Raw genomic sequence first — 14285 nt, forward strand, 5'->3', positions numbered from 1 at the left:
TGAATAAAGCATTGTTGTGAAATTTGATTTGAGGATGACTTGAAAAAGAGAATGAATTATTAAGTCACGGATTAATTATTTTTACTAAAATATCATTATTTTATTTTATTTAAATAAAAAATTGATGAAGATCTCAGCCGAGTTTGATTAGATGAACAGAGTTACTAAAACTTTAATCGGTCGGTTAACTGAGTTTTACAGAATCAATATTTTGTTCAGCTTAATTTGAAAATTGGCCTCTATCCTGTTTCAAATTGGGAGTATTTTGATGAGTTAAGCCCTGCCGAGTTTTACGAGTAAAGTCCTTAAAGAATAAGATGAGACAGCATTTTGTTGCAGATTGAAAATATAGATAAACTAACCAGACTATCACAATTTTGCGTAAGACACTGTGTTATTAATGTCAAAAAAACCAATTTAATCTAAAAAGTTGTTAGATAAGATTTTAGAATATACATGATTTTATATTATTCTTTAACATATTTCTTTAAGTGAAAATCCTATATAATTGAAATTTGTATAGGCCTACATTTCTATATATTTAATTTTTTTATCAAATAAATAAAAGTATTGAAATTCAAACTCGTGATCACTTGAATATAAAGCTTTAATATCATTTTAAATAATTTTTTATTATTCTTTAACGGTTAATTCCTAATAAATTCAGCAAACTCTCTAATATCGAAAGAGTTCTTCTGTGCCAAACAAGCCACATAAGTAGATGCCTAAATCCCAACACAACAGTTTTACCTCGAGTGGGATGGTCAAACTTATCCATGGCCTGCCTCCTATCCAAAGTTTCTTTTCAGCCAACTATTCCACTAATTTTTATGGTCTCTTCAAGAACTTATAATAAGATGGTTCTTCTCAAAGATGAGATTCACTTGCCATGTTTACAGCAAGATCTTTAATAATTTCAAATGCCTGCTAATCTCAGCCAACTTGCGAAGAAAACCAGACAAGGATGTGACTGATTGTGTAACAGATAAGAAAGGGATGCGAACATTATTATACTCTCATCAACACCTGCATGACTCAAGATGATCACGACGGCAATCTCCTACCTCCCCACGATCAGAATTCTACAATGTAATCATCATACATTTTGTGTTAGTATAATGGGCCTTTTGGTGACTCATGTGGTCATCAATTCTCCATTTCCCGGAGGAAGAAGATCTCATGTGATTCAAGAGATGAACTTCCAGTAAAAGTTGTCTACCTCAACCTTTATATATATTTCATTAGACCCACAGCACCCATAATTCGTCATCTTCTGTTTGTTTCCTTAGCTGGGACCTTCATAAATGTCTCCGTGCTTCAAAGACAGACTTCATAGATATGGAGCAATCTTATTGACAGCAAGTTCCATTATGAAGAGAGAAAAAATCCAATAAAAGGACTGGATTGCTCACCTCTCATCACAAACGCCAATAATTGAGGAAACATCTCCAGGTCTACCTGCCAGGAAAAAAAAAAAAAAGAGGGAATATATAAGAGCAACATTCTGATGACAATGTGTTCAACTAGCAATGATCTTCTGAAACTAAAAATAACGTGATGTATCACGGGAAAAAAAATTAGTACAGTTTAATTATGAAGTTTTAAGGTTACAGTTTGAATTGGTAAAGAAAATTCTATATAGATAGATTTTAAAATTCAATAATTCATTGAAATTATTCTGAATTAATACACCAATTATTTATTTAGTGGCTAGACCGATCTGTGTTTGTGTTAGAAAAGGGAAAATATCCCAAATACAATATAACAAATAACTGAGTACAATGTTAATCAACACAATCAAATTATTTCAGGCACTAAGCTATTTTTCTGCTATCAGGTGAACTGTTCAGCCACAAGGAACAATCTATCTTTGCAGCATCATGTACTTTAGCGTTGTGCAATCCAAAACAATGGGTCGGCCTAGAGCGAAAATGTGGTGAAAATGTTTACGAAATGAAGAATCAAAAAATATTTATGGGAAAATATAAGCGAAATTAAATATCATAATTTATATTTTTTTATTTTTTAGTTTTATTTTTAGTTATTGTTTATATTTTTTTTTATTTAATATAATTCTTAATTTATTTGAATACATGTATGTATAAATTTTTTTATTTTCACATAAAATTTCTTTAACTATAAAAGCATGTAAAAAAAGCCTAACTTGCGGCAAATTATGAGTCAAGTATTTAGTATAATAATAATAATAACGGGTAGAATATACCTATTCTCTGTCATTTGCTCCAGTTAAAATTAAATATTTTCTTGGTCATATTTTGGACAAATAATTTATAATCAGAATAAGGAATTTTTTATAGCATTCTTTTAGACTCAAAACCAAAATAATGACGTGAAGAATGAAGTATTATCACCTGAACCAAGCCTTTCAATTAAGTCATCATCCTTGTAAAAATCAAATTTCACCAACTGTAGTGGGATTGTTAGAAAGACTTAACAAGTTGCAGCTACACTAAAAAATACATTTCAAGTCGCTTTTAAGATTGGTGAAGTTCCAGCACAAATACAGAGAACATCACAAAAAAAACCACACAACTCAATGATTTTGTGTTCCTCGACTATGAATACATAACTAGTAATAGTCGAAATCAACATGGCTTTAGAAAACTCTCAAGCCCACACTCCAAGTATACTCGATCCTCATATCACACAATAATTAACTCACAAAAACATATTATTTAACACCCTAAGAAATAGTTGAAAGCATATATTTATCTGAAATATAGCTTATTTTTAATAAATAGAAGATTCTAAATCCTACAAGATAAATTTTTATCGCTGTGACTCCGTTGTCAAGTGTCAAGTACTTAAACAATTAGGATATATTGCAATTTATGCCATGTTGTGACGAAGGTCCTGGGCTTCTCCATTCATATTTTAACCCCTTTTTTTCATTCGTTACGGCTGTTTAGTATTCACAGATTTTAGTCGAAGGGAAGATGATGATTTTAAAGAGAATAAAGATAATGTATCCCTGCGCGCTGCGCTTAGTTAATTTTTAACAAAAATCCTTCCTTTTTTCTGTCAATTTTCTCATTGCCCCGACAAACTTCTTCCCACGTCATTGTTATTTCACTGTTTTCTACTCGAAAAAAGCCTCACACATGGTTGATACTACCCAGGTAAGTGTATGTATATCTAATCTCCTCACAGTAGTACTGGAGCTGGACTGGCAGACAGCACACCTATTGAAATCAATAGGGTATTTAACTAAAGCAAGTTTTGTGTGGTAATTTTCGAAACCAAAAGGAAAGCATCAAGATCATTGATTAACCTTGGTATCAAATTTTAGGGTTTTTTTAAGTTACCGCATCAATGTTTTTGACCCCTGTAATAAATGCTGTAATAAATGGTATGCATGATTTTTAGAGGTGTATTTTAACTGGTCATGTCCCTGAATTTATTTTTTAAAAATTATTAATTTAAATTTTATAAATTTTATGGTTATTAAAAGCTTATATAATTATTAAATTTAAGGTCAGGGGTGAAAAGAGATTTGATAAAATGGCAGGAGATTTCCTCCGAGAAAAGAAAGAAATTGTGCTGGTGGTGTGCACGCATTGAAATGGACTTCTTCCATTGCGGACAGAGCAAGCCATAAACAGTCCACAGACGACCAATTGGATTATCATAATTTTGGTACCTCCAGGTTATCAGAATTTATATTTGAGTCCTTCACTCTTTACTTTTTGGTTAAAAAGATATATTTGGTCAAGCCCGAGACTTTTCCTTTAAAGTTTGACGATGTTAAGATATTCTCTCTAAAAAAAAAAAGAACCAAGAACATAATATAACTTATTGGAATATTATGAGTAATTAAAAGTTCGTAACTTTTATGATGATTATACAAGATAAAACAATGGATCTAAACTTCAAAGTAAAAATAAATAAATCATATATGATACTATTAAATGATGTAAATTAAAAAAAAAAATCCCAGATTATTAGTCTAGCCATTCAAAATCACGTTTTACCTGTATTTTTTCCCCTCCAAGAATTGGGCCATTCATCTTTCCTAGCCTTCTATAAATTGTTTGAGATCCACCTGCTGTTAGTGGACCCTCCATCTCGAATCGGCCCACTAAACCTTCTTGGCCCAGGATTATTAGCTAACAAATCATTTGCTCTTACGTGTAACTTCGTTATCGTGCAGCGCTCCACTACAGTCATGGTTTAAAAAGTTAATTTTTAATATAATAAAAGAGTTAACATTATAAATTTATTTTCTGATATTATAAAATTCATTAACTTAGAAAACAAAAAGATAATGCATATGTTCAATACCATGAATTTAAAAACATACGAGCTGATAAATTATAAAAAGAACCGTGAATGCTATGTAAAAAAATATAGATAAAATACGCGCATATATTTATAAGTGTATGGTACAAGGAATCCTGTTAATTAAAAATAATGTAAATATAATGAATCATGAAATAGAGAGATGAACAAAGACAACAATATATGATAAAAATATAATCTAAAAATATTTTAATAAGGGAGAAAATTTAGATTTGGAAAAGGCTATGGTGAAAACTTTCTTGAACAAGAAGAAAGGAAAAATAACTTAAAATGCATGGTAATCTTGTGATCATATTAATTTGAAGGCTAATACTGAAAACATAATTACATATTAGAATGCAATTAAAGCGGTTTAGAATTGGATTCTGAATGCTCGTACATAAATTCAATACCATTACCATTTTTATAGTTGGGTTTGAGATGTTCATTCCTTGTCTCAAATACATCAAGATTATATTTTTTTTATTTTTTAAAATTTATTTTTGATATCAGTATATCAAAAAGATTAAAAAACACTATAAAATTATTAATTTTAAAAAAATCAACATTTTTGGGAACGCGGGTTGGACTGCATTCCCAAACATGCTCTTAGTATTTAACTGGATTGATCTCGGGTTTGACCACGTATTTTTTAATCAGAAAAAAAATTCAAGTGACAATAATGTTTTTAAAAAATAAAGAAAATTGATATAAAAGTTAGATTCTAATTGATATGATAATAAGACAAAACAAATGAGGCAACAAAAAAAATAAAAAAAAATTATTACCCTAGGCAAAGCTAGGTTAACACAGGGAATCTTATGATATGGACATGAGATATGTATAAATTACATGTCTATCATGAGCCATAGATCATGAGATATGTATAAATTATGTGTCTATCATACGCCATAGAAACAAATATAGATTAATATATTTAAAAACACAACAACAGTCATTTATTCAACTATGTTTAATGAATTTATTGATTAAAATCAGATTTTAATAGAAATTGACATACATGCAAAATCTATTTAATAAAATAAAATAAAAACAATATTGTGTACGACTACACACCTAAGAGTATCATAAAAAATAATATTTTTAATTTTAAAAAATAAATTTATCATATTAACCTCATCAAAAATAAGGGGTGAACAATCATCATGTGTCAATAGGCAAACAATAAGCGTTAAGAAAGAAAAAGTCTAGGCCCGCGTGCCTAGGCTGTTATTGTTGTTGTGTTTTTTTCTTATTTAAAGGGGTGAACATCATGTTTTGTTTTTTTTAAAAAAATAACAATAGGCAAACAATCATCATATGTTAGCCCAGATTTCATCTATCATCGTGGTGCCCAGAAAATCAAGGCTGCAAGTTTTTTTACCCTAAAAACTTGTTTTTCAAATACAAGATATCCTTCAAACACCTTTAAAACACCAAGAAATCAATATGTCAACCTAGCAAAACCCGAAAAAGATCTACACTACAAAATCAAAATGAAAAAAATATTGTATCATTGACTTGGATTTTATTTTTTAGGTTACATTAAGGCTTAAAACAATTACTATGAAACTCTCCTCATCTAGTGAAACCCGTTAACACCAATTTTAAATTGTTTGATGGTCAGAACCGTCATTAGCGAAAAGATTCTTTTTCTTTGTTGAAATTCAATGACTCCTCTCTTTCCTCCCATGATGAGGGGATGTGAAGTTTTGTACTAAAATATAATTTTCTAAGATTAAATTAACTACTCTCCTAATAAAAAAAAAATTATTAGGGAATAAAATATATTTTATAAACAACTTGTAAAACTGTCAGCTATGTTACCCATAATTTTAATTTAAGTCTTTCGTCTTGCAATTTAAATCTTCCTAAAAAAACATGCAATTAACTGTTAATTTGAGCTCAAAAGAAGTTAATTGTGCATAGTAAAAGAAGGATAAAATTATTTTTTTTAAAAAAAAACATTACTATAATCTAAGTGATCTGCGAGAGAGTGCCGCTTTTAGTTTCTTTTAATGTTAACATAGCCCATTCACCATAATTGGACCCGTGGGACATCATTAAGGCATGACTCGACCCAAAACATGACCCACCTGATGATAATATCTCACAATCAAGAATGTAACCACTTATCATCAAGGGCTACTATCTCATGTCACTTCTATCCTCCAGTTCATACATGATTCATGGATATATAAATATTAATAAATCACCAGGTAATGAGTTAAATTCAATTAACTCACATAAAGGCTCTTGCATTTTTATTTATTTTTAGATTAATATGGATACTTAGATCAACTTGTGTTTATATTAATTAATTCTACAAATCCTAAAATTAATGAAAATATAAATTTTTAAGAGATACTAAAATTTACATAACTCCTACTCTTGCATTTATTATCTTCCTTTACTAGTCCCGCAACGTATGATACTGCTTCTATATTCTTGCCAACTTGAATATAAAAGGATCCATTATACCAAACAACAGACTTGCTTTGCAAGAGTCTACTGATCACCACCTGGATTATCCTTCTTCAATTTTTAAAATCGGTTGGGATTATGATAGTAATTATAATTTAAAATATTTTTTATTTAAAAATATATTAAAATAATATTTTTTATAAAAAATTAATTTTAATATTAACATATCAAAATAATTTAAAAATGTAACAAAACTTAAAAACTATGTAAAAAAACCCTGAATTTTATAGAAATTTGCTTCATACAGCATTACAAACACAATATTTAAAAAGCGTTCAACTGCGTTCCATAAAATTCAATTTTTTTTTTTTTGCTAAAATTTAATATGATTTATATGTTTTGATTTTTTGATCATATCAAAGATAAATTTTTTTAAAAAATAAAAAAATATTATTAACATGTATTTCAGCATGAAAAATTATTTAAAAAGTAATCACTATAACACTGCCCAACATATACTTTTAAACTTGGTACATGACAAGACAAGAAAATCATCATGAAGTGATGGATGTGACTAATATTATTTGAAAATATAGTTAAAATTATATTTTTTTTAAATTTTTTTTATTTAAAATAGTTAATATAAAAAAAAATATTTTTTAAAAAATAATATTTAAAAAAATAAAAAAAATATTATTTTAATAATAAAATAAAAAAAACTTTATAAAACATAACAGAAGACTCCAAATCTCTATCTGTGTAGATCATGTACACAATGTTTTTTTTCCCCTTAAAAGGACAAATTACAGGATATACTGAAACCAAGAAATATAGACCATCCACACAAGAATAGTAGAGTTTCCCGAATAAAAAAGTGCAAGTAGTCCTAGATCATGTAGTGTTATCTAGGATTGCCCAAAGAACCCATGAACACTCCACGTGTAACAAATAAACAGTAAAAGGACTCGAATAGAAACCTTAACAAAGTATGGGTACTCAATTCAAGAACCAATAGAATCACATTATTTGGGAGAGGACTTAGCATCGAGTCACGCCCTGTCCATTTTAAGATTAATAAAAAATATTAATAGAAAGTATCCAGAAAAGAATCACGCCAAACAATCTGCAAGAAGGACACTATCATTCTACATTTGCGCAAGAGAAACGCCCAAGAACGCAACCAAGGTGACTCCAAAAAATATAAAAACAAAATAGGTCACACTACATCGGTAACTTTAGCTACGTCCATGAATCATTATCCAATTAGATTACACCACGTATACGATGAGCTGGCAATGAAATGCCACGTCACCATCTGGCCAATCAGCACCCAACACAACAACTCCAAGGAAAAGGCAGAAGACACAGGTCATAAAAATCAGAAAAATAAGAAAAATCAACACAGAGACCAAAAGCTAGACCCAAGTTTGCCTTGCTTGCCTTGTCGTTCCTCTCTCTCTCTCTCTCTCCACAAAATTTTCGTCTTGTTTTTTCTATCTCCTGCGATCTTGAATGGCATGCAAAGAAGAAGAACGGTCGAGTAAGTGAGAGCTGAAAGGGGAATAATCAATAAGCAGCAAAAGGGGTTTCCTTTCTTCTCGTCTCAACAATGGCTTCGTATCAATTCTTGAACCATCCCAATCAGGTACGTGATTCTTCTTGCTTTATGATCAATACTACTACTCGCCATGGATTCTCCAAGTCTCAAACGTGCCTCCAAAAGATTTTACACATTATTACTTCATACCCACCTCAAGAAATCTCAAAAGAAGCATCTTTGAATGGTGAAATTCTTGGATTCGAAGAGAATAGAGGTACTGGCATTGATTTGAACATGGGTTTGAGTCCTGCTTGGTCAGAAGCTAATGATCATGAAAATCAATCACCAGAGTCGTCGTCTTTGTTAAGTGCTAGTAGTTTTGCTGAAAAGGGTTTAAAAAATGATTCGTCCACGGAGGTTTTTACGGCTGACAAGAGTTCATCAGAAGGAGAATGTTTTCTTAAGGTTGTTGGGGACCAGTTTGGTAGAGATTCTCCTACAATTCAAGCAACTGGTGAAGAATCTCAGGTGGTCGATGAGACAACCATAGATATTTCAAAGACCACGAATTTCAAACACCTAGCCAATGAAATCAAAAGCAAAATCGAAGTAATCAATGGTGATCAAGATGAGATGGCTAAGGTCAAAGAAGAAGAAACGAAGAAAGTACCAGTCAAAGTAGTGGAGCCATGCCACGGAGAAAAGAACGAGACCAGCAAAGATTGTTTGGATCTTCTTATCGAAGCTGCAGAGATGGTTTCGGGTAATTCCGAAGATAAAGAATCTGACTCAGATAAACAGGAGGTGACAAAAAGGAGTCGCAAGTGTAGTTTGGTGGTGGATTTGTACGAGGATAACACATCATCACCTGTTACAAGATCCAAAAGAAGGAGAAGTCAGGTGCTGCCTCATAGATACAGAGACAGCTCGGTTCTTCTAGAGCCGTGGAAGCGGCTGCCAAAACCACAAAAGGCAGAAACCACGGCAGCCACGGTGGTTTCAAAGAAACGGAAGTCAAGGTAGAAACGAAGACAAAAGGAAAGAATATTATTATAACAACATGTGAAAGTAAATGTGCAAATCTTTTTTTACGTGTTTGGTAATAACTGTTGTTGTTGTTGTGAGAATGGTAGGTTTCTGCGAAATGGCAGCAGAAGAGAAAAACACCTGTAAGATAATGTGATGGAGGAAGCATTGCTTGTCGAATGTGGGAACAGTGATGGGTTTTGATTTCTTGTTGCTAGCTCTTAATTTTTTTCGGTTTAGTTTATCATTGGTAGCAGCTTAATACACGTGTTTTATCATCGCTATATATAGTGTTGATGGCCACTGTAGTTATAGAGTTAACACGTTGTTTCATTGCTGATCAATATTAATATATCGATGCTTAGACATAGCCATTGTAGACCTGTCCATGTAGCTGGAGCTTATAAAGAAAGTTGTCTTTGGTAATGTGTTTTATCTATAGCTACCTAGAGTGTGGATGAATCTATAGCTGATCGTAAAGAAAGTTGTCCTTGGTCAACCAGTGATTCACTGAGTTCGTGCTTGGCTTGGACCAGGCTCGAGCCAGTTTGAGTTTGAATCGGTCACAAAAAAAGCCAATAAACCCAGGTTAATTCGTCGATCCATGAGTTGACCTTTAATCCACAACTCGGACGGGTTTTAAGCAGGAGGCGGCGGCCGTGGGGGGGGGGGGGAACATGCTGGCTTTTGCTTTGTTATTTTTTTTGCTTCAACTTTGTTCCGGTTTTTTTTTTTTGTTTTGTTTTTTCCGAACCTTTCTTGTCCTCTTTCCTTTTACACCGTTCTTGAATTTATTGAACAACTTTTCGAGCTGCAATTTTCTCAACTCGTGTCGCAAGGCAGAAAGCGAAAGGCTCGAACCCAGGTCCTATCGTGTTTCCTCTGCCGAAAAGAGTGCTGTCCATTGAATTCAAACCTAATCAGTGATTGCAATATTTCTTGCAAAAATAAAGAACTTTACCAGTATCTGATTCGAGACCCACTGCTAACTATTCAAATGGACCTCCAAAGGCATGCGTTTAAGTTGGCGCATTAAAAAAATATGCTATGTCTTGTTTGGTACATTAAAAATGCAATGAATCCCACAATTATAATTGATTAATGTCTTCGACATGGAGAAAAGGTCAAATGGTCAAATCAGGAACAAGAGTGTTTTATCGAGCTCCTCCTGACCCTCATTTCTGTAATACTAGATAGCACTCTGTGCATGTGTTTTGTAAGGTGATTGATGATGATTTTTAAGATTGTTTTTTAATTAAATATATATTAAAAATAGATTTTTATATAATTTTTTTATTTTTGTTATTAAACGTATCAAGCCTTTTAAAAAACATCTAAAATAACTTTAATTTAATGTCTTTTAAGATAAAAATCACTTGAAAAACACTAATAAAAATCATTACAATACTAAGTATGGTTGATATTATTTTTTAAAATGTTTTTCATATTAAAATAAATTAAAATAATATTTTTTTTATTTTTAAAAATTAGCGTGTCAAAATAATTTAAAATATATAAAATAAATAAATAATTTTTTTTAAAACACTGTTGTATCAGCGTTTAGTTTTTGACGAACAGATCCTCTAAATGATGAGTTAGGCCAATTATACTTTCTTGGTTGACGAGACTGAAACAAACAGTACCGAGTCATAAAGGGCAGTCAAAGAGGGGGCAAGGAAAGGGGAGAATTATGTTACTGTCACTTGGCTGTTACTTGTAGACACAGAATGACATTGTGGGCTGACAGGAATAAGACAAAAACTGGCAAAAACAAAAAAAAAAATGGCAACAAATTTCATGTTACAGTCTTATTCTCACCCATTTCCTTGTCAAAGACTGTGCATGGAAATAATTTGAACACTCCGAATCCTTGAAAGAAATAAAGGCTTCTGATTCATGGTATAAGATTGCATGCATGGGCGGCATCAGATAGCAGGTTTTTACAGCTCGGGGCTTTTCTCCAGGAGCACAGGTGGTGGAGCAGCAGTGGAGTAGAGCGGAGCAGGTCGGATCAAATCTCCATCAAAGAGACTGGTACTAACTTCCAACGTGCTCAACACATATATATATATATATATATATATATATATATATATATATATATATATTTATTTTATTTTATCATTCATTTATTTAGAATTTTATGAGGTAATATCATATTTATATTCATGATCTCTACTTCGTGTTTAACGAGTTAAATTAATTAATTCAACATTTTTTTTTCTCAATTTAATTATTTTTTTTGGTAGAAAGACGACAAAGAAATACAAGGGAAAAAAAGAAAAGAGAATTCGAGAAATAAATCTAGAGAGAGGTGTTTTGAGGTCTGGATTCTATGTTCGTTGTCATATCTTTCAACGGAGTACTCTCGCACCTCAAACACCGCTCTCCAGCATCATATATAGCCGTTGAGTACCCAGAAACGCAGACACTGATTATAGAATTCTACATGGAGATAGCAGAGGCTTTCGCAACACATCCGGGAACCGACCAACCAACACCGCGTCTATGCAAGTCGATGAACCGGCACAGGTGAGGATCATCGTTTGGATCATACGCTGTGATTGTTTGAGGGGAAAATGCAAGCCAATGCTTTGTGCTGAGGCCCTGTCTTGTTGTGGTTGGCGTGCCAGGAATTCAAGGGAGAGATTTGGCGATTTGAATCCAGGATGGTGTTTGATCAATGTTACACGGAGACACGGAGGAATCCGATTCTGAGCAGAACCAGAACGCAGATACTGGTAGAGAAGGTCCCGTGCTGGCAATGAATCTGTGCGTGTCTACCACCCGATCCATAACAGGAAGTTGCAAAGAAGGATGAGATATAGGAGAAAGCCACCGCTTGGATTCACATTTGGACTTGAATATAGCCTTCGAGGGAAGCAAGTATAATGAGAATCAGCATGCACGAATCGATATTTATATTTTACTCGTTATTATCAAATACAAAATTCAAATATTTTTGTTTTATTTATCCAGTTTCGACTTTGAGTTTTTTTTTTAATATTATTTACAGTTTAACCTTGATAAAAAAGTGATATTATATATTATATTATATTAAAAAATATATAAATATTATATATGTGTGCGTGATACAGATATCTAAATATTTGTGTACATCAAATTTTACTTGGCTTAGATTTTGAATAGTGTTTGATAATATTCGTATTTTATTAGTTAAATATCTAAAAACCCCTACTATTTAAATATATAATTATAATAATTATTATTATTATCCAAATCTCATTACACACACACACACAGAAATGTATAATAACAAGGTTGAAAAGCAAACTAAATAGAGAAGTAACATGGAAAATACCTGTGTATCATTTTAGAATCCAGGTTTCCAGGCTTTGGTGCTGGTGTTAGGGATATAAATGAATAAACTTAGCTGTGTAAGAGTTTAGTTTAAACTAATTTGTTAGGATATAATTGGTTGAATTGGACCTGTAAGCACTTTTTTTTAAAAAAAAAAAAAACTTGAAAATAAGCTTGTCTATGAGCTTGTAAAAATGTTAAAGAAAAAGCAATCTGTTTAAACTTTTATAAAATAAACTTGTTTGTTAGAATAAGAGATATGTAATAAACTTGTAAAAAATCTGTCATTCGTAATGAAATCGTCCATTATAATGTTTTTTAAGTAGAATCTCCTCATCTAGAAATTCAGTGATCCTTTTACACGTAGGACACCTCATAATAGATTTTTATTATATTTGTGTGAGGTATGTCATCAAGGATCTCATTACTAAGATTTTCAATAATAGTTTACAATATCTAATCACTAAAAATTATTAAGCTTTGATATTAACTAACACAGCAATGAGTAAAAGGTAATGACATTTGTTAAAAGTCAAAACTTTTAAGGACAAGATCATTTATTTGAAACACCTAAAATATTTATTTTTTATTTATTAAAGTTTTACTTGCCATGAAAATTATTATAACCCTTTATATATAAAAAAATAAAATCTTATTAATAAAATATTTATTAATAAAACACTAAAAATATTAAACCAAAACAGCATAAAAATAGCTAACCATAAAAAAGAGCTCTAATATCTACTAATGTAGCCATGAATAAAAGATAATGAAATTTGTCAAAAGTTAAAACTTTTAAGTAACCAGAATCACTTATTTGAAACACAAAAAATATTTATTTTTTAATTCATTAAAGTCTTACTTGTTAAAAAAGTTATTAAAAACATAATTATTAAACATGACTCGGAGATTAATCCGAGTAAAGAGTCAGGTCTCGGGTTATATGGGCTAACTTGAATCAACTCGAAAAATTTATAATTTTTTTTAAAAAGTTTTAATATTTCACATAAAAAAATTAAGAAATAATTCATATAAATATAGACTATACATGTTGTAGAACAATGAAGTTTAAAATATTATTTCAAAATGTTTTTATTTATGTTGAAAAAATATTATGTTATCCTTTTAAGTTGAAGTATTAAACCAAAAAGGTTTTTTATCTCAATATTGAAAAAATATAATTTTTTTTCTTATGAATATATAGTATATATACTAAAAGATTTCAAATTTCATATTGAAAAAATAATTTTTTTGTGAACATAGAAATACTAGTAACAAAAGGGTAAAAAAAAAAATCTAAACTATTTGAAAAATAAAGGGTTCCATAATAATAATTAAAGAAAATATTTATTTATTCAAAAGTACCTTGCATCTTAATTAAATACATTTAATGAAATAAAAAAAATAAAAAAATATGTATCACACGAAGTTTATAAAATACAAATATTTATTTAAAAATCTAGAAATATACTATTTTTGCAAATAAAATTATGATATTAAATTTTAAAAATTAGTTTTAAGAAAACAGCATGAAATCACATCAACCATTTTATTTATCAACATTGTACCCATTTTTATCACCAATCCATCGAATTCGAAAACAAAAGGTAATTTTGCCAACAAGAAAAGTGAAAAACAACCCTCTTTCATATTAAAAAAGAAAAGACAGTAAAAC

At 30.7% G+C, this 14285-nt stretch overlaps 1 protein-coding gene across 1 annotated transcript; it reads left to right on the top strand.

Moving 5' to 3' along the window:
• The first annotated feature begins 8115 nt into the window (after nt 1-8115).
• LOC140955937 (uncharacterized) lies at nt 8116-9670 on the top strand. The gene is made up of 2 exons (XM_073411310.1): nt 8116-9282; nt 9397-9670. Exons 1-2 carry the CDS (start codon nt 8333-8335, stop codon nt 9434-9436), a joined length of 990 nt encoding a protein of 329 aa, XP_073267411.1. The 5' UTR covers nt 8116-8332; the 3' UTR covers nt 9437-9670.
• The last annotated feature ends 4615 nt before the right edge of the window (nt 9671-14285 follow it).

This window comes from Populus alba, chromosome 9, assembly GCF_005239225.2.
Source record: "Populus alba chromosome 9, ASM523922v2, whole genome shotgun sequence".
In the NCBI taxonomy this organism is placed as follows: Eukaryota; Viridiplantae; Streptophyta; class Magnoliopsida; order Malpighiales; family Salicaceae; genus Populus; species Populus alba.

Bases quoted from the DNA above. Each gene is read 5' to 3' on its own strand.
- LOC140955937 (XM_073411310.1), top strand. From the start codon at position 8,333: ATGGCTTCGTATCAATTCTTGAACCATCCCAATCAGGTACGTGATTCT. The intron at 9,283-9,396 runs GTAGAAACGAAG...TGAGAATGGTAG, and splicing joins TCAAAGAAACGGAAGTCAAG to GTTTCTGCGAAATGGCAGCA.